The sequence below is a fragment of the Haliotis rubra genome, unplaced genomic scaffold, assembly GCF_003918875.1.
Source record: "Haliotis rubra isolate DU_JTF1 unplaced genomic scaffold, ASM391887v1 Scf753, whole genome shotgun sequence".
Taxonomy (NCBI): Eukaryota; Metazoa; Mollusca; class Gastropoda; order Lepetellida; family Haliotidae; genus Haliotis; species Haliotis rubra.
In genome coordinates this window covers 237,322-263,358 of record NW_025767472.1, presented here as the reverse complement: position 1 = coordinate 263,358, position 26,037 = coordinate 237,322, and the positions used below count along the sequence as shown (strand labels likewise).

The following is a 26,037-nucleotide window of genomic DNA, read 5'->3' as shown; positions in this document are numbered from 1 at the left end:
CTGTGGTCCTGGGGGTGAGTTACTGGAGGACATGACTGTGGTACTGGGGGTGAGTTACTGGATGACATGACTGTGGTCCTGGGGGTGAGTTACTGGATTACATGACTGTGGTCCAGAGGGTGTTTGGAGGTGTGGGGACATCAAGCTGTTACTGGAGGACATGACTGTGGTCCTGGGGTTGAGTGACAGGAGGACATGACTGTGGTCCTAGGGGTGAGTTACTGGAGGACATGACTGTGGTCCTAGGGGTGAGTTACTGGAGGACATGACTGTGGTCCTGGGGGTGAGTTACTGGAGGACATGACTGGGGTCCTGGGGGTGAGTTACTGGAGGACATGACTGTGGTCCTAGGGTGAGTTACTGAGGACATGACTGTGGTCCTAGGGGTGAGTTACTGGAGGACATGACTGTGGTCCCTGGGGGTGAGTTACTGGAGGACATGACTGTGGTCCTGGGGGTGAGTGACTGGAGGGACATGACTGTGGTCCTGGGGTGAGTTACTGGAGGACATGACTGTGGTCCTGGGGGTGAGTGAGACATGACTGTGGTCCTGGGGACTGAGGACTGGGAGGACATGACTGTGGTCCTGGGGTGAGTGACTGGAGGACATGACTGTGGTCCTGGGGGGTGAGTGACTGGAGGACATGACTGTGGTCCTGGGGTGAGTGACTGGAGGACATGACTGTGGTCATAGGGGTGAGTGACTGGATGACATGACTGTGGTCCTAGGGATGAGTGACTGGAGGACATGGCTGTGGTCCTGGGGCATGAGTCCTACTGGAGGAGTGACTGGGTCCTGGGGGACAGTGACTGGAGGACATGGTCCTAGGGGTGAGTGACTGGATGACATGGCCGTCCTAGGGGGTCCTGGGGGCTGAGTTACTGGGAGGACTGGAGGACATGACTGGGGTCCTGGGGGTGAGTTACTGGAGGTCATGACTGGGGTGCTGGTGCTATATGAGTCTTAGATAGTGGGTAGAGTTGTTGGGAGGGTGGGGACAGCTAGCTGTTACTAGGGTACATGACTGGTGTCCTGGGTGGGTGGGGGTGAGTGTTGGGAGGGGTGGGGACAGCTAGCTGTAACTGGAGGACATGACTCGGGTCCTGGGTGGGATGTGTGCTGGGAGGGGTGGTGACAGCTAGCTGTTACCAGAGAACATGACTGGGGTCCTGGGTGGGGGGGGGGTGGGAAGAGTTGGGATCAAGGGGTGGGGACAGAGTCCTAGCTGTTACTGGAGTGGGACATGTACTGGAGGACATGACTGGGTGGGTGTGTGGGTGAGTGTTGGGAGGGGTGGGGACAGCTAGCTGTTACTGGAGGACATGTCTGGGGTCCTGGGTGGGTGGGTGGAGGGTGGAGGACAGCTAGCTGTTACTGGAGGACATGGGGACCTGGGTGGGTGTGGGTGAGTGTTGGGAGGGGTGGGGACATGACTGGGGACCTGACTGGTGTCCTGGGAGGTGAGTGTTAGGAAGGGTGGGGACAGCTAGCTGTTACTGGAGGACATGACCTTGTGCTCTGAGGCTGTAGAAGTTTTAAATTTATGTTTGTTTATTTTAAGACTGGTGGGGCATCTTGTATCTTGGATTTGAATTTAGTAAACACCCCTCTAAGGAATATTCTCTTATATTCAGTAATCTAGTTGGGCAATGTCGTTTATTGTATGAATAACTGTATTACTTTGACAGGTGCCTGTGTCAGCCTACAAGGACTTCGCTGCAGTGGATTCCTGTATGAAGAGAAGTGAAGAAAACCTCCGAGTCAGCAGGTATACTTAGTCATTCATGACTGATCCTTGTTTCTTGTACACGTTGTCAGTTGTGTGTTGTTCACACAGTAGGGCTGGGACGGGTACTCGGGTACTCGAATCCGGGTCGGGTACAGCTGGAATCGAGTCCTATTTCTAGGAATTGAGTACCCGGAAAAGGAGAGAACTCTTTAATGGCAAGGGTACATAATAACTTGGCTTTTTCATTATTGACGTAACACACATTTGCATCATTAGCATTGTCCGATTAATGGAGGTTATTATAATGACTGTAATATATCTGAGCATGAGCAGTGAGGAGTCAAGTTACAGTAACAGCGGTAATGGTTAAACCAGGGATAATCTACAACACATATAGTCTCCCTGGTTAAACCAGGGATAATCTACAACACGTATAGTCTCCCTGGTTAAACAGACGTAAAATAAATAGCCCATGTTCAGTTTCAGTGTCTTATTGACAGCATTTCAAGTTTTTCTATAAAAATCTCTGTCAACTCGTGATTGGATATTCAGAAAGTTGACAGAAGCGCTTTATTCCTTACATTTACGGGTACTTGATTCCGATTCGGGTAAGTACATGCGGGTACTCGATTCCATTTTTTCCTACCCGTCCCAGCCCTAATGCACAGTAGTGACAAGTTGGCATCAGGCCTGCAGGAACTGATCCAAATTACAAACTTGATCTTTCAGGGCTGGATTTAAGTAGTGGTGTTCCGATTAATTGAAATAATCGAAGATTGGTCGCAGTGACCATACTACTCTGCAATTGATCACATTTTCTCTTAATCTAACACAAACGATGTTGGCACTACTGTTTTAGTGTTTGAAACAGTTGACGGTGGAACACATCTTAGTTGTCAGGGCCTGAAAACGTGTTTAATTCTTAGAAAACTCGCTTCACTGACTGAATATTTCTTGGGAAGTTTATGTTCATGATATACTGATCACTTTCAAGTAGCAAGTTGTATCATGTTGTATATAGCTGCAATAACAACCTGGATAGGAAAATCTGAAAAATGTCGCTAACCAATTTTTTGTGATGATTGCTCGCTGCTAATGAAGCAGTCATCAATTGTGAGATTTCAATCAACACTAGATTTGGTGCAACATGAAACATTGTGAAAGATTAATTTTGGTAAATATATTGATTTTGTTATTTAGCAATCAGTGAATTAATTGTGATTCTGTTTTGATAATACTCTTCCAAATGATTTGTAAATGTTTCCATACATGACTGTGTGGCTTCTTTTTCCACACACACACACACACACACACTCACAACTACACTCAAAAACAAAACAAAACGCCACCCCCACACACAACCCCCAGACACACCGTTGTTCAAAGAACCGTGGAAAGGGACTCTGGGAGATATTATAAGTGCTGTAAATGTTAAATTCTGTGTTGCACAGTGTGGGAGAGATGTACTTCCGCCTGGAAAAGCTGCGAAACTGGAGTGGACGACATCAACAGACTCTGGCTGGATTCGAGAAGATCAGGACTGTTGGCAAAGGTACATTGGAAGAAATATATGAACAGCGTTTTTATGTGTACATATTCTAGTTGAACAACAGGGAGAGTTCTAAATGCCACTCACAGAAGTCATATTCTAGTTGTTCTACTTGTTTCTTGTGTGTAACACCATGCTCAGCAACATTCCAGCTGTGGAAATAATGGAGTCTTGGCAATCCTGTGAGTGACATCATGAGCGTATTACAACAAGTATTTGTTACTGAATACCACTTTGAACCCAGATCTTCACTAGGTCTTGGAGTTTTTAAACAGATGTTACGGTGTTTCATACTTCAGCTTCAAGGAAATTTCAGTTCTGTTTAAAGGAACTTATGTCAGTGTTGTAAATAATCAAGCCTGACATGAAGTCAGTATGTGTTTCTGTCAAATGACACATAACTGCTTCTAGGCCAATTTGGGCGGTGGGGTAGCCTAGTGGTTAAAGCGTTGGCTCGTCACGCCGAAGGCCCGGGTTCGATTCCCCACATGGGTACAATGTGTGATGCCCATTTCTGGTGTCCCCTGCCGTGATATTGCTAGATATTGCTAAAAGCGGCGTTAAACCATACTCACTCACTCACTCACTCTAGGCCAATAATTCTGAAGAAAACCCACTATATTATAAAAACATTTCTTTAAGTTATATTCCTGTTAACAGCTAGTCTGTATATTACTTACAGGGGCATACGGGGCGGCAGTGTTGTATAAGAAGAAAGATGACGACTACCTGGTGATCTTGAAAGAAATCAACATGCACGACCTGAACGCTGCTGAACGTCAGCTGGCCCTCAACGAGGTCAACGTCCTTGCGATGCTGGACCACCCAAACATCATCAGCTACTACGACAGCTTCGAGGAGGATGGTGTGCTGATGATTGAGATTGAGTATGCAGACGGAGGGTAGGTCGGATTATTGTGGATTTTGTATTAGATGGTTTCAGTTTGCAAGTTTGTTGTCAGATATAATCAAATTATTTTCAACTTGGAAATTTTCTTCCAAAATCTGTTATAATCAACGTGGTTTTGAAAATCTCCAGTCATTGCGAAATCAAACAAAATGTTTCAGGGAATAAACAGTTTCAAAACGATCTTGTTTGAACAGGACTCTTGCACAGTTCCTGTCGTCCCAGGAGAAAGCTCTGGATGAGAAAGATGTTCTGACGATGTTCCAGCAGATAGTAGCAGCAATCAGGCATATCCATGAACACAATATTCTACACAGGTAGGTGTTCTTCATGCAAATTCCTTCAAGCATGTCAATGAACATAATATCTTTCACAAGTAGGTGTTCTTCATGCAAATTCCTTCAAGCATGTCAATGAACATAATATCTTTCACAAGTAGGTGTTCTTCATGCAAATTCCTTCAAGCATGTCAATGAACATAATATCTTTCACAAGTAGGCGTTCCTCATTCGAAGTCCTTCAAGCATGTCAATGAACTTAATAACCTTCACAAGCAGGCATTCATCATGTGAATTCCGTCAGATATATCCATTTATTACTCGCCCGTGGAAGATACTGCAGTGTAATATTTTTACGCTCATATTACACTAGTGTAATACCGCTAGACATGTGATGTCATATTGGTTACTGTTATGACGTCACAGTGCAAGTGCCTCTGTCGCAATGGTATTAGACCTTGTTTGACTCGCAGAAAATTGACATGAGAGTCATCACACTGTAGGTAGTTTCGATCAATTTATGTTGGAGAGTAATAAACAGAATACTAAACTCGCTTCCGTGAAATACCATTTTTATTAAACTCGTGAAAGATTTAGCATCAAATTCGCTTTCGCTTGTTTTATACCAAATCATTAACTCGTTTAATAATATTGGTATTACACGAAAGGTCGTTTAGTATCCTCTATGAACACAATATTTTACACTGGTAGTATCCGCATGGCTATTAGGTTGCGGGTTCGATCCCTGACCGCGTGATACCAAAAGACGTTAAAATATGGTACTTGTTGGTCCCTGCCTGGCGCTCGGCATTAATGGGTACAACAAGGACTGGTCGGCTCGGAGTCAGTATACTGTGTCTGAGTGGGTTTTTCATTCTTCACTGCGGCATGGTATCCCAGTGGGCTAGCCCTATAAAACCAGCTTCATTCTGGGCTAGTACAAGCACCCACACATACACATGCACACACATATGAGCGAAATATTCTCAAGCACGACGTTAAACCCAATTTCACCTCACCTCACCTCATGCCAATTCTTTCAGGCATAGCCATGATCACATTTACCTTCAAATTTAGGTCTTCATCATGGCAATTTCTGTCAGACATACCCATTGACATACTATTTTACAGAGGCAAACATTCTTCATGTGAATTCGTGTTGTGGTAGGGTAGCCTAGTATTATAATGCATTGGCTTGTCATGCAGTAGTGCTGGGAAATTGCTAAAAGTGGCGTAAAATCCACCTCACTCACTCCGCCCAGAGAGCAGAAGGTCGCGGGTTTGATCCCTGACCGCGTCATACCAAAAGACGTTAAATAGAGGATATTGTATGAGTGCCCATGTCATACTATGTTTACGACACGAGTGCCTAAATGTTATTACCGAAGCCGGCGAGAACAAACCGAAGCCGTCAAATTGAGGAAAATAAACCCAAATCTACTTTCAAACACAGGCTGGATACCCGCTAACGCCGCATGTAGAAGGCAACGTCACAGAAGAAACGTGACGTCATAGCCTTGTTCATGACGTCAGGTCACCATGACAAAGTGATATTTTGCCCTAGGGCATCATATGAAAATATGAACCCCGATATGTGTCTGAGTGGGGTATTCATACTGAACTGCGGCATCGTATCTCAGAGAGCTAGCACTATAAAACCAGCTTAAGTCTGGGCTAGAATAATACAAGCAGCCACACATACACACGCATGCACGTCGTCATATGAGCGAAATATTCTCAAGAACGATGTTAAACCCAATTTCACCTCACCTGTATCAAGGTACACAAGTTATCACCACCTCGGGAGACATGATGTTTGACTTTGTGTGGCATATTGTGTTACTGCTGTTTCAGAGACTTGAAGACGGACAACATCTTCCTGACGAAGGAGGGCATTGTGAAGGTTGGGGACTTCGGCATATCAAAGATGATGAGCTCTGCCCAGAAAGGAGCCCTCACCGTGCTGGGTACACCCTACTACATCAGCCCGGAGATGGTGAGGACATAACGAAGAATGTTGCTGCATAGAATGGAATGTTGCTCAGTCTGATCAGACGTGAGAATTTTCCGCAGATCCACGGATTTCCGGCATTTTGGTTTCATTTTGAACGTTTTTGAGATTGATGTAAATCTGCACAAAAGACCCTCAAGACCCCCTTCTAAAATTTCAATGTTTTTTGTGCTTTGCTGTTCTCATGTCTGTCTGATGTTCAACAGCAATCACAATGACAGAGTATCTGGCATCCTCGATAATCTCCAGGGTATACGTTACGATCACTCTCCTCTATACCCTGGGTGCATCCATGGCTTGGCCAGATAATTATATTACCTCCATTTGCTGGCTCCGCATTCTCACAGTAGCCAATCAGCTAAGCCGCCGTTACATCCGAGCTTGCCAGTGTCAACAAAGATAGCAGTCGCAGTCGTGAAGGTTTGTTCGCAGTACCACTCAGATTTGGGGGGAAATAATACAGACAAATTGACAGATCTGAAACTTTTACAAAATATATAAAAGAACTCCTTCTACATCTTTCAGAGTACCTCTGCATCAATTGTGTTGGCAAGTAGAAACGGTTAGATAATTTAAGAAGCGAAAGTGAGTTGAGATTGGTTTGCTCAACTTCCCAGCGTAGACACCTGATTGGATAAAAAGCCAGCCAAATAGGTAATAAAATCACCGGGCCAAGCCATGGATGCATCTAGGGTATAGTGGAGAGTGATTGTAGCGTATACCCTGGAGATTATCGAGATGAGTATCTGGATGCTCATGCTGTAAATGAACCCGTGAAGGTCCGGGTTAGAATATTGATCTTCAGTAACCCATGCTTGTCGTAAGAGGCGACTAACGGGATCGGGTGGTCAGACTCGCTGACTTGGTTGATCATCGGTTCCCCATTGCGCATATCGATGCTCATGCTGTTGATCACTGGATTGTCTGGTCCAGATGTCCAGACTCGATTATTTACAGACCGCGCCATATAGCTGTAATATTGCTGAGTGCGACGTTAACCTAAACTCACTCACTCACTCATACCGTAAATGACTAGATTGTCTGTTAGTGACAGACCACATTCATAGTAGTGATATTGCGTTGTTTTGTTGGTTTGTTGTTTAACACCGTACTCCCTAATACTACATGTATTTTGCATCTGTCTGTAAATAATCCAATCTGGACCAGACAATCTAGTGATCAACAGCATGAGCCTCAATTTATCAATTGGGATACAATGACATGTGTCAACCAAGTCAGCGAGCCTGACCACCTGAACCTGTTAGTTGCCTCTTATGACAACATGGTTTGCTGAAAACCATTTCTAACCCGGATCTTCACGGGTCCGTACTGCTGAGTGGATTATTAAAAAACAAACAACAAATTACAAACTTCTCATTGCTGACTGGGTTTTTGTGATTTTACTCTCACTTGTTGTTGTTACAGTGTGAAGGAAAACAGTACAGCTTCAAGTCGGACATCTGGGCGCTGGGCTGCATCCTGTATGAGATGGCCTGTCTACAGAAGACATTTGAAGGTTCCAACCTCCCGGCGCTGGTCAACAAGATCATGAAGGTAGCTCCTCCCAACCGATGTAGACATTGGTGGGCACCTAGTAGTTCTACTGCATGACGTTGATCACTGGATTGTCTGGTCTACACTTCATTATTTACAGACTGCTGCCATATAGCTCCTCAACTCACAAGGGTATAGTGTGTAGAGTCCATTTCTGGTTTCCCCATCCATCAAAGATTCGGATCAGAATTGGTCGTCAGCAACCCATGCTTGAGGGGTGACTAACGGGATCGGGTGGTCATTCTCGCTGACTTGGTTGACATGTGTCATCATAACCCATTTACATAGATCATGATGTTGATCACTGGATTGTCTGGTCCAGACACGATTATTTACAGACCGCCGCCATATAGCTGGAATATTGCTGAGTGTTGTGTTAAACAAACAAACAAACAAACAAATCCAGTGTCCCCATCCCCGTAGTGATGTTGCTGGAATCTTGCTGAAAACCATACTTCCTCACTCATTCATTCACATACTATGGACTCAAATGCTGAAGGGTTTCCAGATACCCAATCCTTATTCAGGGTTTGAATAATTGTTTAAAACGTTTAAATAAATGCGGTTTCTCATCTAATTTAGTGCATGGAAGAGCTGGACGTGCGTAAAGAATCTTTGAAAATGGATAGAATTTTAAGAGGATGACACCCCCATGTTCTGACATTTAATAATGTGTATTATACTTGCCAAAGTCTTGCATGATGCAATAATTATTCATAATGTATGCTATTCACGTTACATAAACATGCTTGGCAAATTATCTCTATTACATTTTACCTTAAATACATTTTGCACCTGAAGCCCGCTCTGTCTGAATGCCAGTTTAATTTTTAACAAGGTTAATAATTTGGGATCATTTCTCTGAATACAATTATTCACTACTAACATTCTCTTAATAAAAGGCTTAATTATTCCATTTAAATGACGATGTGTACCTATGCTTGAAATCCATGTTGCAGGGCCAGTTTGCTCCTGTGAAGGGTAATTATAGTCAAGGCTTCAAGGACCTGATCATGGATATGTTAAACAAGGACCCGGAGGAGAGACCATGTGCCAATGACATTATGTATCAGCATGTACCAGAGGTAAATGGGGCGGTTGGGTAGCCTAGTGGTTAAAGCGTTCGCTGGCTACAACGAAGACCCTTGTTTTATTCCCCACATGGGTACAATGTGTGAAATCCATTTCTGGTGTAAAACATCCTCACTCACTCAGAGGTAAACACACAGGATTTCCAGCTCTGGCAATCCTCTTGAAACTTAATTATCCACTTTGTAATTCCAAGTGAAAACAATTCTCTTAGTCTGCTGATCCAGGGGACACAGTGTTTGACCTGGCTTGTAGTGGGTCATCATGCCATGGGTCAGAATTTGTAATTTCTTGTCGAGGATTGGGTGGTCAGTGATAGTCATTTTACTAACAGTTGAGTGTTGTTTTGTCTCTCCCTTTTGATTGTTGTTTTGTCTCTTCCTTCTGACTGTTGTTTTGTCTCTCCCTTTTGATTGTTGTTTTGTCTCTCCCTTTTGATTGTTATTTTGTCTTGCACATTGCATTTGTCTCTCCCCTTTGAGGTGTTGTTTTGTCTCCCTGTATATGCTGCTACCAGTCCGTAGCCGTTAGCTACATAACTTGGCGTGTTTGCTTTCAGAGTAGGTTTTTTGTCTCCCTTTTGATTGTTGTTTTGTGTTCTCTCCTTTGACTGTTGTTTTGTCTCTCCCTTTTGATTGTTGTTTTGTCTCTCCCTTTTGATTGTTGTTTTGTCTCCTTTTGATTGTTGTGTTGTTTTGTTTTTGTCCCCCTCCCGAGAGTTGGCGCAGGGATTCCCTTTTGATTGTTGTTTTGTCTCTCCCTTTTGATTTGTTTGTCTCTTTGTCTCCTTTGACTTGTTTTGTTCTCCCTTTTGATTGTTGTTTTGCAGAACACAGTCTCTCCCTGTTCCTTTGACTGTTGTTTTGTCTCTCCCTTTTGATTGTTGTTTTGTCTCTCTTTTGATTGTTGTTTTGTCTCTCCCTTTTGATTGTTGTTTTGTCTCTCTCCTTTTGATTGTTGTTTTGTCTCCCTTTTGATTGTTGTTTTGTCTCTCCTTTTGACTGTTGTTTTGTCTCTCCCTTTTGATTGTTGTTTTGTCTCTCCTTTTGATTGTTGTTTTGTCTCTCTCTTTTGATTGTTGTTTTGTCTCTCCCTTTTGATTGTTGTTTTGTCTCTCTCTTTTGATTGTTGTTTTGTCTCTCCTTTTGATTGTTGTTTTGTCCCTTTTTGATTGTTGTTTTGTCTCTCCTTTTGATTGTTGTTTTGTCTCTCCCTTTTGATTGTTGTTTTGTCTCCCTTTTGATTGTTGTTTTGTCTCTTTTGATTGTTGTTTTGTCTCTCCCCTTTTGATTGTTGTTTTGTCTCTCCCTTTTGATTGTTGTTTTGTCTCCCTTTTGACTGTTGTTTTGTCTCTTCCTTTTGATTGTTGTTTTGTCTCCCTTTTGATTGTTGTTTTGTCTCTCCCTTTTGATTGTTATTTTGTCTCTCCCTTTTGATTGTTGTTTTGTCTCTCCCTTTTGATTGTCATTTTGTCTCCCTTTTGACTTGTTTTGTCTCCCTTTTGATTGTTGTTTTGTCTCTCCCTTTTGATTGTTGTTTTGTCTCTCTCAGCTGATTGTTGTTTTGTCTCTCCCTTTTGATTGTTGTTTTGTCTCTCCCTTTTGATTGTTGTTTTGTCTCTCAGCTGATTGTTGTTTTGTCTCTCCCTTTTGATTGTTGTTTTGTCTCTCCTTTTGATTGTTGTTTTGTCTCTCCCTTTTGATTGTTGTTTTGTCTCTCTCAGCTGATTGTTGTTTTGTCTCTCCTTTTGATTTTGATTGTTGTTTTGTCTCCTTTTGATTGTTGTTTTGTCTCTCTCCCCTCTCCCCCTTGACTGTTGTTTGTTGCCCCCATTGAATGTTGTTTTTTCCCTCCCCAGATGACTGTTGTTTTGTCTCTTGTAGGTGATTGTTGTTCTGCCGACCATTGATGTATGTTCTATTTGTTTTAGTTGATGAGCCAGTTTAAGGAAGAGACGTCTGACCCTGAAGAAGAACTCATGATGTCAACAGAGAATATCAGCAAAAAGATCAAAATCAGGTTTGTCAAAATACCTTTTGCCTTTACCTGACAATCCGTGAAATGTGTGGCTGCTCCCAAGGGAGACAACTACTACTGTTTTGCCTCCCCTCGCTTCTTTAGACATGTTTATCTTTAAATGTTTTGATTAACATTTGCAAGTTTATTTATTCAGTGTGAAGCTTTTTCACTTCTCAATATCATGTTTATGCAAAACATAAATCAAAGAAATATGACAATCCATATTTGCTTGAAGAAATATGACAATCCTGTGCAGAGTGGTGTCCCTTCAGCGGGCCAGAATCCTATGACCAGTTGTTTGAAATCCAAACTTGCTCTGATTTGATTCTTTAATTGTCGGTCATCTAAGACAAGAGTAGTGTCCCTTCAGCGGGCAAGACTCCTATGATAATGGTTTTGAAACACATAAATCAGGCTTCATTTTAAGTTTTTCCTGTGATATAATACGATTTAATGTGTTGAGTGGACAGGCCGAGAAATTTGGTTGATTGTCATTGTTCCTTCGTTCTCTTTATAATATCAACCTCTATTGTATGAAAGGGGCGGTTGCGTAGGCTAGTGGTTAAGGTGTTCGCTTGTCACGCTGAAGACCTGAGTTCGGTTCCCCACATGGGTACAATGTGTGAAGCCCATTTCTGGTGTCCCCCATCGTGATATTGCTGGAATATTGCTAAAAGTGACGTAAAACCCAACTCACTCACTCTATTGTATGAACCAGACTGGAATATTGTGAGAGAAGAATGAGGCAAGATAGCAACAATGGGGATGCTTATTACTGAAATACTGTTGAAAGTGGAATCAAGTCCGGGCGGTGGGGTAACCTAGTGGTTAAAGCTTTCACTTGTCATGCCAAAGACCCGGGTTTGATTCCCCACATGGGTACAATATGTGAAGCCCGTTGCCCGTTTCTGGTGTCACCAGATGAAATTGATGGAATATTGCTAAAAACAGTGTAAACCTCACTCACTCTCTGTATTAAGTCCAGCTCTTTTTTCGACAATATAATGAAAATGCATGTTATGTATACTAACAATCAGATCCCAGTCCTTTGGGCTTCAACTGTGTGTTACATTGAATTATCTATGATTCAAAACTAAGTGTCCTTGGTTGATTTATTGGGAATTTCTACTCAATTTTGTTGCAAATTGGGGTTTGTTAAAGTTCTTATTGTTCCTATTTTGTACATGTTATTTGTATATATTTATGGCTGTGTATTTTTTTAATGTTGTATTCGCGGGGGTGGTGGGCGCGGTGGGCAAGCTGGTTAAAGCGCCAGGCTAGTGATCCAGCGAGGTTGAGGTGTCAGGGATCGAGCCCACCTGTGACCCGGTGTACAAACCTTGGAGTTAACTTTGTGTGCAGACTCTTTCAGTGTTGTCACAACCCCTAGTGTACAGTACACAACCCTGTGCACTTAAAAGAACCCACGAATCCGTTGGTATATGACCAGATGGCGGACACATGAATAAGTGCAAACACCTAGTTGCGGGTACAGCAACGTACAGTAAACTTGGACAAAGTACTGTGACTATGTGTCCCAGTCCACCCAACTGTGAATGGGTACCTCGTTGGGATGAGAAAGCCACAATACCTCGATGCGCCTAGTGGCAGCAAGAGTTGTATACTCCCCAGGGAGTTGAGATTGATAATACAATGGCCGTTGAGATTGACATCCAGTGATCGAGGGTAAAATACCAGCGCCTTGAGCATGCACCAGTTGCGTGGATATGTGCGCTATATAAATATACTATAATATAAAAAAAAATTAATAATAATAAAATTCCATGAAAAATATAAATTTAAGAATTATTCCTCTTTCTTTATATTGGAACCGTGAAGATCCGGGTTAGAATTGGTATTCAGCAACCCATGCTTGTCATAAGAAGCGACCGGATTTGGTCGATCAGGTTTGCTGACTTGGTTGACACATGTCATAATATCCCAATTGATGCTCATGCTGTTGATCACTGGATTGTCTGGTCAAGATCCAATTATTTTACAGACTGCCGCCATATAGCTGGAGTGCGGTGTTAAACAATAAACCAACCAATCCTTTATGTTGGTCCTGTTATCTGTGAAGGACAGGACAACTCGGAAAAGCCATACCATCAGGTAGAAGCAGGCATAAATATTTACCATATTTACCTTCTAGCACAAATTGTGTAGAAATGGAAATTTTTCCTTATCCTGACTCATGATATTTTGCTTATCTCCCTCTTCTATGAAAAATGAGATAAGCAAAAGATGATGAGTCGGGATAAGTATAAAATATCAATTTTATTTAAAAATTACATATTTTTCCTTATCCTGACTCATGCTCTTTTGCTTGTCTTCTTCTTCTTGCGAACATAGTGGAAACACTTGTATCTCCTTAATTGAAGCTCCCTTCAATGTAAAATCACTAATCAGTATTCACCACGAGTTGCTCCCCTTTGATCCCTTTTGGCGGGAAAGGTGTCGCCACCTCATACCTCGTGCTACACTCTCTCCTTCTTCGCCCAGTGAGCAGGATGTGAGAGCGTAACTTGTACGACGACAAGTGGCACAGTTTCGAAAATTATGCAGCTAATAAAGGATTTACAGCGAGAGATGCTTCACATCCTCAAGTGGCAGACTATTTGTGTTACCTGCGGCAAAACAAACATTTAAGAGGTTCGACGATATCAACATATCTTGCCGAGCTTAGCTCTGTGATTACTATGAGAACGGGTGTCAAGCTGACAAAATCGCCAGAGTTACTGGCCTTACTACGTGCTTTCCGATTGGAGGACCAAAAGCGGAAGTTCCATGCCCCAGCTTGGGATCTGAATATAGTGTTACAACACCTCACAAGTGAGGCTTATAAACCCTTGGAATCGACAAACTTTGAATTTCTCTCACGGAAAACACTATTTCTGCTATCTCTAGCCATGGCAGCAAGAATATCTGAAATTCAGCTCTGGATTACGAAAGGATACAGTTTGATGACAATCAGAACATAAGCACCTCGGATTAAGATGGGATTTCATAAGCTAAAATCAACTACCAGGTCAACCAGACAGGTTATTTCATGTACCGGCGCTATCCTCCATTCGGATCACAAGATACACAAGACTTGTCACTGTGTCCAGTCAGAGCTCTCAAAGTTTACCCTCTGACCCGATCAAAACAAAGTGAAGATTTCTCAAAAGATTATTCATCCCTTATAAGCCAACGAATCAAACAGAAGTCTCGCATACTACCATATCTATTTGGATAAGGACTGTCATGCCAAGCGCATACAAGGCAGCAGGCTTGGACCCACCAACAGCATCAAATCCATGAGATTAGGGCACTGGCTTCCACCCTCGCCCTGCACGGTAACTGTTCATTGAACACTATTATGGAAGGATGCTTTTGGAAATCGAACATGGTGTTTGCGAATCACTACTTGAGAGATATCACCACAGAAGATGTCTCTGGCATTCACCATTTCGACCCTTTGGTCCTCGCTCAACAGCTGACAGTCCCTCGTAGGCGTTAAAATATTACAATCACAAAGTTAATATGTATTATATACATAATTTAGTTAGCTTATAACTCTGAGGAGTTCTAGAGCTATGTATATATATTTAGCTTAGGTCTTTCACCCCTAAGTATATATGGACATTATCTTTAGTTGTACAGCGACTCTATCAGAGTCACTTATGTATATATAATTTAGGTAATGGGTTTTTTCTATATATATCAATGTAATACACAATTATGGCATTATAAAACCTATGGTTTTATACAGAAATATCCTAAGTCTATGCCTTCATGAAGTTCCCATACCAGTTATTACAGTTATATTTATACAAAATCACTAATTATAAATCCAAAGTATTCTGTTACTCCCTCCTCCGTTCCGTAGGATTCTACAAGCAAAAGAGCATGAGTCAGGATAAGGAAAAATATGTAATTTTTAGAGTAAAATTGATATTTTATACTTATCCTGACTCATGAGGTCAGCCCTCCCATCCTCCCCACATAACACTTTGGATTTCCCTGTAAATTCAAGTGTTGGGCTCGCAAAATCAGGAGAGAGTGAAGCCACGAGGTATGAGGTGTGCACACCTTTCCGCTAAAGGGATCAAGGGGGAGCAACTCGTGGTGAGTACTGATTAGTGATTTTACATTGAAGGGAGCTTCAATTAAGGAGATACAAGTGTTTCCACTATGTTCGCAAGAAGAAGAAGACAAGCAAAAGAGCATGAGTCAGGATAAGTATAAAATATCAATTTTACTCTAAAAATTACATTTTTAAATTTTATTATTCCTTAGGATGCCTTTGACCTCAATAAGAGTGGTCAGGGGCAAAAGCTAGTTAACATTATTAAAGTACATTGTATTTTTTAATGGATCAGACTTTAAATTGCCGAATCTCTACAGACATTGATGCTGACATGGAGCCAAATATCGACCTCTGTCCACGTTTAGAGTTTTCAAAAAGACAGCTTTACAATTTAATAAAATTTTCCAGCATTTACTTTTGTTCATAATGCAGTTAAAGAGGGAGGGCTTATGTAATAGATAAGATCCAGTAAATTATATTTTTGGACCCACTCAGAGGCCAAATGTGTTGGGATTAGAACGTTCCTGTTTCCTGTAACTATGGTTACTACCAGAGTTACTATCTCTGTTACTACTAATCTAATGACTTGGTTGGGGACACTTGTATTCCAGTGATAACAGGACCAACAAAGAGGAACCAGTCTAATTGTACATTATTGTATGATTATTGTATGAATTGTATGTTGTAAAATATTCAATTTTTTTTTATTAATATGAACTTTAATAAATCCCACCTTTGAACAAAACAACATTTTTTCCCAAATTGCCAGCCAAGGACACTTTGTTTGGAAGCTGAATATATTCACAGCTGAGCCTTCTACAGATTGTTTCATTGTGATTGCTAACCCTGTTTGGCTTTTGCTGTTGTCATCCATATTCAGCTTGTTTTATTCTTCCCTGTTTGCATCAGCCCGAAAAGAATGGAGAAAAGGTATATAATGTTTTCTGTGCCTCTTCCGATCCATCCTCGATAATCCAGGGCTAAATATAATTTCCCTGCTCTGTTCCCTGGACACATTCTCCTCCTTCAGTTATGCAAGTGATGTTGCCATTTCGAATATCCTTATTGCCTGTCTTGTGTTTGATAGATATCCAATCAAATGTCAATGTTCATGTACGATCGAACATGCCACGAAACCGACCAGTAAGGATTCGTTGTTAGATTGGTTTTCGTCAACCTAGCTTGTCGTAAGAGGTGACTATCGGGATCAGGTGGTCAAGCTGCTGACTTGGTTGACACTATTGTGTACAACGATACTCATGATGTCAATCACTTGATTGTCTGGTCCAGACTCGATTATTTACAGACCACTGCCATTTAGCTTGAATGTGCGGCATGAACTCTTTCTGTACTCATCCACTAAAATTTATGAACGTCTTCTAATTTGATTTTAGAAATCAAGAGCCCAACAAGGCCATTGATGTTGAATGTAAATCCATTCCAAACCCTTGTTCATTATTGGTATTTTGATTGGTTGTTCGTTTCAAACCCATGAGCAGCAGAAATTCTGCCCAAGTGTTATTGATATGCAGGATAGAGTAAATTTGTGGTTAAAGCGGTCGCTCGTCACACCAAAGACCTGGGTTCCATTCCCCACATGGTAAAGTACGAAACCCATTTCTGGTGTCCCCCGCCGTGATATTGTTGGAATACTACTATTGCTCAGGATAAAGCTGTAATGACATACAGCTACAGCTTGTTCAGCTTGACCTGATCAAGCTAATACTAATGCATTGCGTGACCGTGTCACAACTGGTTCGGTCTATTATTGTCAAGGGGTGCACCTGAGTCTTTTGATTGTCAACATGTCCGAACAACCGAGACAAGGTCGCCGTTTGAATCGAAAAATCGTCAGCAATGTCCTAACTCTCTTTGAAAAACAAGCTACAGATGGTTTAATTTTTCCGATTTGGTCTGTAACGATTCCATGTATGCATGCTTCGCACAAAGCAACATTAATAACATTCTTTGCTCCCCTATTTAATAACGTTAGCTCGACCAGCCGTTTGTGCCATTTGACCTCCTAGGTCATGAATATGTAGAGTAGCTCAGGTCAAGCTGAACAAGCTGTTTAGTGGGGAATAAGTCCAAGGTTTATAATCACAAGAGGAATTTTAATTCCCTGGGTTATCGAGGATATGTCATGTCTGTTGTTCACACTTCACCTGTCCTGACATTATTGTGATTCTAGGTTCAGTACATTACACGACTCTTTTTTATTTGAGGTTGTTTAGTTTTAGATCAGTGTCAGAGATGTTGTAGTATGGTTGAGGCAAGTAGCAATATGCACCCTGATGCTATGGATGCAGTGCTGCTACTCGTATCACAAATAACTGCGTAAACCAATAAATGTATTATCATTTAAAAAAGCATAAATTAAGAACCACCTGAAGCCAGGGCGGTGGGGTAGCCTAGTGGTTAAAGCGTTAGCTCGTCATTCTGAAGACCCGGGTTCGATCCCCCAAAATGGGTATAATGTGTGAAGCCCATTTCTCGTATCCCCCTGCCATGATATTGCTGGAATATTGCTAAAAGCAGCGTAAAACCCAACTCACTCACCTGAAGCCAAGGTCATTTTGTAAACTTTGCGTCCAAACACTAGCATACATATGCACCTAGTTCACACAATACCTCAAAAGCAGTGGGTCGCATACTGAAAAGCACATTAGGGTCTAAATTTCATAATTGCAGCAGTATGTGCACTATAGTTTCCTGAAATGATTAAAAAGATCAAGGCACACACAATGACCATTGTAATCAATGGGAAGTACTGGATATCGGGATCGTGCCACATTTTTATAGCCATCCCTAAATGTACCAAATTTCAGTTTCAATTTTGTTTTAATTAAAGTAAACTATGTTACGGTTAGCATTTTAAGATGCAGAATTTGGTTTTTAAAGCATATACAACATTTAGTAGTTTAGTATGTATCTTTGAAAAAAATTGTGAAGGTCCGGGTTAGAATGAACCTTCAGTAACCCATGCTTGTCGTAAGAGACGACTAACGGGATCGGGTGGTCAGGCTTTCAGACTTGGTTGACACGTGTCATCGGTTCCCAAATGTGCAATTCGATGCTCATGCTGTTAATCACTGGATTGTCTGGTCCAGACTCGATTTATTTACAGACCGACGCCATATAGCTGGAATATTGCTGGGTGCGGCGTAACATGTGACAGATTTGACAGGGTGTACGGTCCATACACCCTGGCAAATCCGCCGACATGGTTACACATGCTTTGGCTATTGACCAATCAGTATTCGACAAATTTATCTTAAGGGTAATAAAATACTGTATCACCTTATCACACAACAAGTCAATCTATCACCTATGTGAACATTTCTGTTAATTATTATCTGATTATAGAGTAACAGTCACGTCATCGTTTATGACCCCACCATTTGCTGTGCAGTGTGAATGAGAGAAGCACCAGGGTGTCATTATATTATTATGCATCATTATACTGTAACCACCCACAACAATCCAGGCTAGACTTGATCTCAGCAACCCATGCTAAAGGCAATGGGTGGTCCGGCTCACTGACTTAGTTGACTTAGTTGACATGTCATCACATCCAGATTGCGTAGATCCATACTCATGATGTAAATCACTGGATTGTCTGGTCTGGTCTGATTATTTACAGACTGACATTATATAGCTGGAAAATTGCTTATTGCGGCATTCAGCAACAAATAAACAAACAAATTATTTTGTAACCTGTTTGATGTCATACCACAGTATGGCATTATTAATGCAGCACATTAGAAATTGCAGTAAATATGCTTATGTTTCATAATTTTTTAAAAAGGTACATCACTTAGCTACAGACATTTTTATGTTGTCATGTGTTTCTTGATGAAAGTTTTAGACACATGTGATCTTGTTAATTGTAATATTTCGACGACAATTTGTGAAGATACTGTACCAACCTTATTGAAACTTTGTGCACCAGTCAAAAATTGCACAGGGCTGCGCTCCACAAATAGATTCTGGCATTAAGGTTATCACAACTCTTTCGACCCATGAAGGTCCGGGTTAGAACTGGTCTTCAGCAACCATAACTCTCTCTCTTTGACAATGAATGCTTGTCAAGTAAGAGGCAACTATCGTTGCAGGGTCCGTCTTGCCGGCTTGGTTGATGCTCATGCTGTTGATCACTTGATTGTCTGGTCATTTACAGACCACCGCCATGTAGCTGGAATATTGCTGAGTGCGGGGTTAAACAACAAACTAACCAACCAACCATAACTCTCCCTCTCTTTGACAATGATTGACTTAATGCTATATTGCTGGAATATTGCTGAAAGCAGCATAAACACAGCTTACTCACTCACTCAGGTAACCATCACTTTGTACAGCTGGACACTATTGCAACAAGTTACCAAGGCCCCGTTCCTCAAAGCGATCAAAGCGCTAAGATGATCACAACTCCCATACTTTAGCATAGACTTACAACTGCTGTAGCACCACAATCACTTTCAGGAATGGGGCCCAAATCCGTAACAACCAAGTCAACAGTTTGTGACAGTCATGTGATAGACATGTGACAGCCATGCAACAGTAAAAAAATAAAATTGTAGAAAAAACATAAAATATTCAAAGAAGTTATGTATTTTCTCATACTTTCTGAAACACCTTTAAGACAGTGATTTACCATGTTCTAGTCTAAAGTGTTGTTCATATGTTTGCCAACGGTATGCACACAAATGCTTTCTTTTTGCAACATGGATTTTTTATGGGCGATTTTTAATTTTTCTTTTCTTGCTTTTTCTTGTCTTTGTGGAGGTGAACAACATCATTGTATTTTAATCTTTAAATAACCGTTTCAACAAACTATAATATGACATGATGTAGCATTGTTTTCACTTTGCATCCGTAACACATGGAAAACACATCTATCTTTTTTGTATGCTGCAACCATGATGAAACAAATGTGTTCTAAAGTATATTAGCTCTTCCAAAATCTCTGTTCATGTACAGTGTTCCTCTACATTATTGTTCACTGGTCACGAGGGGGGCATGGGTTGATGTACCCTTGATGTTTGTTTATGTTCCCTGAGCCTGAAGGGACCAGTGAACAACGTATTTATCTTACCGAACACCTTAATGTTAATTTTGAATGGTTTGAAGCACGGGTACTAATCTTTTTGTAGCCATCGCTAGATTTTGCTGACAAGAAAAACAGATTTATAATTATCTCCCTTCCATCGATTTGCATTAAAACATCGATAATTTCCATACATCATACATGAAAGTACCAAATGAGTTGCCATTAACAGCAGGGTACATTGAAATGTTACTCATTTGTAAGCAGGGTACATTGAAAATAATAGAAGAGCGCTCAGCCAATCAGAAAGCAACATTTATGTGTGAGGTAAGATAAAATCATTTATATTATGTTGTTATGTATTCATAGTACTGATAGTTAACTGTCAATCTTATCATTACAATGATAATGTAATCATTCAGATTGATGAACTGTGTTCTCTGGGGCTGATTTGGCTGTTTCTTGAAAACAAATTTACACAGACAGTTCTGAATGTTGATAATAAAGGCTGTGCCATAATGATGTATCCTATCACTTTTATAACATGTACATACATTCAAGTTTTCTAGTGATGGAATATCTTTGTTTGTCATTGTTTTGTTTTCTTTCATAAATGTCAATCTTTTAAAATTTAGTAGATAGAAAAAGACATATTTTTTTTCTTAAAAAAGAGACTAATTGGCCCAAGAGTCACCACATCTTTGATTTAGTTTTGTTGAGGTTGGGCTGTTTGCTGATTATTTTTGAAAACCTTACAAATGTTAGACCACAGTTATTGAGATCCTTAAGTTGACATCCCTGAAAATGGGGTCATTCTGGCGTCAGTGTCATTAAATCTGGACTTTTACAATACCATACCTCTCCACACGAAGATCTGAGGATGTGTCCATGAGAGGTCGTGTCAGGTGAACTTGCTGATTAGCCTGTCTGTTGGGGCTTCTAACTTGTGAAGGTCCGGGTTAGAATATTGGCCTTCAGTAACCCATGCTTGTCGTAAGAGGCAACTAACGGGATCAGGTGGTCAGGCTCGCTGACTTGGTTGACACATGTCATCGGTTCCCAATTTTTTACAGACCGCCGCCATATAGCTGGAATATTGCTGAGTGCGGCGTATAACTATACTTACTCACTCACACACTTACTTCTCAATATGAGTGTGTGCAGCATTCAAATCTGCATATCCAGTTTCTGCGTCACGAAAATGAAATATACACAAAGAACTTAATTTAAGCACCCCCTGTATTTTTGCAATGATAGGTTTTCAACATGTACATAAAACTTCTTGTTGTGACCACGATGGAACAGTCTTAAGTAAACGTTACACTGCTATACTGAGTCTAACAAAACATAGTAGAAGGTCGCGTCAGGTAACCTTTGAGCAACCTATGACCGTCCAATCAAACGCGAGACGGCTGAACAGATTTAACCAGTCAGACAACAGCTACTATTTAAGTTTCGGCGGGACTTACAAAATGTATTTTCTCTTCCCCAGTCGCCAACACTGATCTCACAACAAATGAAAACCCGCATAAAACATAGATACATTGAATAGCAGAATATACGCTTTTGGGTTTCTGTTGACATGGTTATCATTAGCTAATATTTCCGCAAGCTGACATCCTTGAATACTTACCAAACGCTATTTTCAGCGACTGTTTACTCACTGTTGTGGCGTGCTCCATCTGCAAGCGATCATACGGAAAATAGCATTCAGAATCGTTCGGGTACAAAACATTTTCGAGGTAAAAGTTCAAAAGGTATGCGCGAATGTCAACTTTCGCGATTTGGTAAGCTGTATTCTGATTGGTCAGTTGAAAAGGTTACCTGACGCGACCTTCCACAAGGTTTTGTTAGACTCAGTATAGCAGTGTAGAGAATAATACTGAGCCTAAGTTTACTTAGACTGGCACGATGGAAAAAATGATTTTTTTCTCATGGAGTTTTTCTGACCCACGTGATCCTTTGACTCAAAAACGACAAAATGTTTGGAATCCATGTTGCTTTTTTTATGATAGTTGCTCATTTTAAAAAAAACACTACTGATTTTCATACAAAACCATGTCTGTACAAGTGTGGCCCTGCAATGTTTAATGTTGAATTTATTAGTGAATGTGAACTTTCAAAATGTCGTTTTGCGTGTCTTACACGATTCAAGGTCAATACCGAGTGTAACCTCCATGTGACTGTGTGACAGCCAGCACTCCTCTCCTCCTACCCCCTGTCCGCCTCCTGATCCTCTGAAGGGCAGTCTACTCCATTCCTCGTGTAAAGCAGCTTCCAGTTGGTCCAGGTTCTGTACAGGAGGGTCCCTGTTCACAACCCCACAGCCTCCAACTCTGAAGGGGCAGTCCAATTATGTAAAAGCAGCTTCCAGTTGGTCCATGTTCTGTTACAGGGAGGGTGCCCTCCAGATGCAATACAAAACAATCATGTCAGATATGCTCCAAAGGGTTAAGATCGGGACTCATTCATTCGTGAGATATGTCAGGGGGTGCTTAACTAAATTCTTTGTGTATTTTATGAAAGTGGAAGTTAAGTGGTGCAATCAGATTTTTAAAACTCAAGTGAAGTGTGCCACATTCTTCCAGATAGCATTTGCTCCTGCTTCAGACCAAAAAATGTGTCACTGCAAGATCGATCTATGTCCATCTTTGTGTAGAATAAATGTTAGGGAAAACACATTTGATTTAATGCACGCATGTGAGATATTGTTGTCAGCTTGCTTGCTGCACAATGTGAAATGCACACGCCTGTTACGTAAAATAATTATACACATGGTTAGTAGATTGTAGTTGTTACATTGTAGTGATGTCATTGTTTTTTTATATGTTGATAATCTGTTGATAGAAATTTCACAGTTTACAGTCTAAGTTTATAATTCACTGTGACAGAAACATTCAGAATGATTTAGCCATGTTTGGGGCGGTGGGGTAGCCTGGTGGTTAAAGCGTTTGCATGTAATGCTGAAAACTCGGGTTTGATTCCCCACATGGGTACAGTGTGTAAAGTTCATTTCTGATGTTCCTTGCGGTGATATTGCTGGAATAGTGCTAAAAGTGGCGTAAAACCATACTCACTCACTTACTCACACCTGGTTACGATGAAATGGTTGCAGCAGAATCAGTGAGCTCAACTCTTAATGCTTCTCCGCCTAAGCAAATGAAGTAACTCACTCACTCACTCACTCCCTCATTCACCTGCAACAGATGGTGTAATTACAGTGTTGTGTCCAATGGTCTTCTAACAAACAGTACTTAGTCAGGTGTCATCCGATCGCTATGCAGCAACGATCTCACTTTGTCATAATGCATTGTGTTTTGAAGTAATTTTGATAAATTTAAACTGTTGTTATTTATAGTATTTGATATAATTACAATGATAGCATCAGTATTGTATGTTTATTTATGTTTACATTTTGCTTACTTTTCGTACGTAGAAAAAACTCTGAGTTTTATATGTTTTTCTTTTATTATGCCTTTGAATTTGGATGGATTTGTAAACCAAAGTCTGGCGCTGATGATGCCATGTCCTACATTGCCAGACTCTGTATATTCCAGGTCGGTGCTGTACTACATGGAATCGGCCACCGGGAACCTGACGTGTTTCACGGACCTGCCACCACGAATGAAAATCAGACAGGTAACAGTTATATTGGAAAAAGGGGTGGTGGGGTAGCCTAGTGGTTAAAGCCATCGCTCTTCACGCCGACGGCCCGGGTTTGATTCCTCACATGGGTACAATGCATGAAGCTCATTTCAGGTGTCCCTGTCATGATATTGGGGGAAAATTGCTAAAATCAACGTAAAACTAAACTCATTCAATCATGTGCTAACATAATATTTTGTTCAGACCATTAGATTTTAGTTTTTAGTTTTTATGTTGCGAATATTTGATGAGTGTACTGACTGTAACTACTGTGAAGTGTCTGCCTTTGCTGACATTTTGTATCAAGGTGAGCTTCATCATCAGCAGCATTTCTTTACCGGAACCTCGTTAATATCCGGGTTAGAATTGGTCTTTTGCAGCCTATGCTTGTCGTACCCGTGAAGATCCAGTTAGAATTGATCTTCAGTAACCCCATCCTTGATAATCTCCAGGGTATACGTTACGATCACTCTCCACTATACCCTGAATGCATCCACAACTTGGCCTGATGATTTTATTACCTCCCTGGGCTGGCATTTTATCCAATAAGGTGTCTACGCTGGGAAGTTGAACAAACCAATCACAACTCACTTTCGCTTCATAAATTGTCTAACCGTTTAAACTTGGCAACACGATTGATGCAGAGGTACTCTGAAAGATGTAGAAGGAGTTCTTTTATATATTTATTTAAAGTTTCAGATCTGTCAATTTGTCTGTATTATTTCCCCAAAAATCTGAGTGGCACTGTGAACAAACTTTCTTGGCTACAACCGCTATCTTTGTTGACACTGGCAAGCTCGGATGTAATGGCGGCTTAGCTGATTGGCTACTGTGAGAATGCGGATCCAGCCAAGGGAGGTAAAAAATCATCGGGCCAAGCCATGGATGCATCCAGGGTATAGTGGAGAGTGATCGTAGTGTATACCCTGGAGATTATCGAGGATGCAGTAACCCATGCTTGTTGTAAGAGGCGACTAACGGGATCGGGTGGTCAGGCTCGCTGACTTGGTTGACACGTCATTGTAATCCCAATTACGTAGATCGATGCTCATGCTGTTGATCACTGGATTGTCTGGTCCAGAGTTGATTATTTACAACCACCACCATACAGCTAGAATATTGCGTCTTAAAACGAAACTCAGTCACTCACTCTTTTCCAATCAACTGATCTTAAAGATCAGCAAGTGGAAAAGTAAAATTCCAGTTGAAAGATTCTGAAAGCTTGGTGACAAGCATCCCTGACAGGTATCATATTATTGGGCGTTAATGATATGATGGAAATTATGTTGAATATGACAATAACTCACTCACTCACTTTGACTGCATTGCAGATGGCAGTAGGACCAGACCATGTGATCGTCGTGACAACTGAACGTCAAGTGTTCACGTGGGGTGAAGGGTCAAAAGGTCAACTAGGACATGGGGACATGGCAAGTCGATCTCGGCCAGAATTAGTTGAAGCTTTGAAGGGGAAATCAATATCAATGTAAGAGGAAATCAACAACAATATCATCCATTGATATAGTTTGAGAGAAGGGCTTAAATTAATTGGGATCCTGGGCCTAGTTTTTGGAAGCTCTCTTAGCGCTAAGATAGTCGTAAGTTAATGTTAATGTATGGCACTTACGACCATCTTAGCGCTAAGAGAGGTTAAAAAATCTAGACCCTAGATCTTTAATTTGATAATTAATCATTGTATGTCACCCCAAAAAAGTTACAGAACATCCAATAGGTAATGTTTTATTGGAAGTGGGTATTGAATTATTGGTGTTTATAAATTCATTTTGACTAGCTCATCCAGGAACTGCTGAGGTTCAAATCAAAATTTAAAGTCAGCATATAAAACTTCATTTCTTAAGCTTCTAGAAATCCCATAGATCGTAACTGTGAAGTTTATAAATGGAAAGCTTGTAAATCTGTTTCGAATTTCACTTTACTTAAATGACTTTACAAATAATGACCAACAATGTTTTTCATGTTACAGTACATGTTCGTTCATTCATTTGTTTGTTTGTTCATTCATTTGGTTCGTTCCATTGGTCCATTGGTTGTTTGGTTGGCTGGCTCGTTCGCTCACTCACTCACTCACTCACTCACTCACTCACTCACTCACTCACTCACTCACTCCTCACTCAC

The 26,037-nt window shown here is 41.1% G+C and overlaps 1 protein-coding gene across 1 annotated transcript in view; it reads left to right on the top strand.

The window, feature by feature from the left end:
* The window catches only part of LOC124260187, an 80,630-nt gene that overhangs the window by 10,419 nt on the left and 44,174 nt on the right, over nucleotides 1-26,037 (top strand). The window contains exons 5-15 of the mRNA XM_046694445.1: nucleotides 1,690-1,769; nucleotides 3,182-3,282; nucleotides 3,962-4,181; nucleotides 4,384-4,503; nucleotides 6,319-6,460; nucleotides 7,901-8,029; nucleotides 8,989-9,114; nucleotides 11,049-11,137; nucleotides 16,119-16,139; nucleotides 23,814-23,895; nucleotides 25,233-25,387. Coding sequence (XP_046550401.1) covers nucleotides 1,690-1,769; nucleotides 3,182-3,282; nucleotides 3,962-4,181; nucleotides 4,384-4,503; nucleotides 6,319-6,460; nucleotides 7,901-8,029; nucleotides 8,989-9,114; nucleotides 11,049-11,137; nucleotides 16,119-16,139; nucleotides 23,814-23,895; nucleotides 25,233-25,387 — 1,265 coding nt within the window. The remainder of the gene's footprint in view (nucleotides 1-1,689; nucleotides 1,770-3,181; nucleotides 3,283-3,961; nucleotides 4,182-4,383; nucleotides 4,504-6,318; nucleotides 6,461-7,900; nucleotides 8,030-8,988; nucleotides 9,115-11,048; nucleotides 11,138-16,118; nucleotides 16,140-23,813; nucleotides 23,896-25,232; nucleotides 25,388-26,037) is intronic.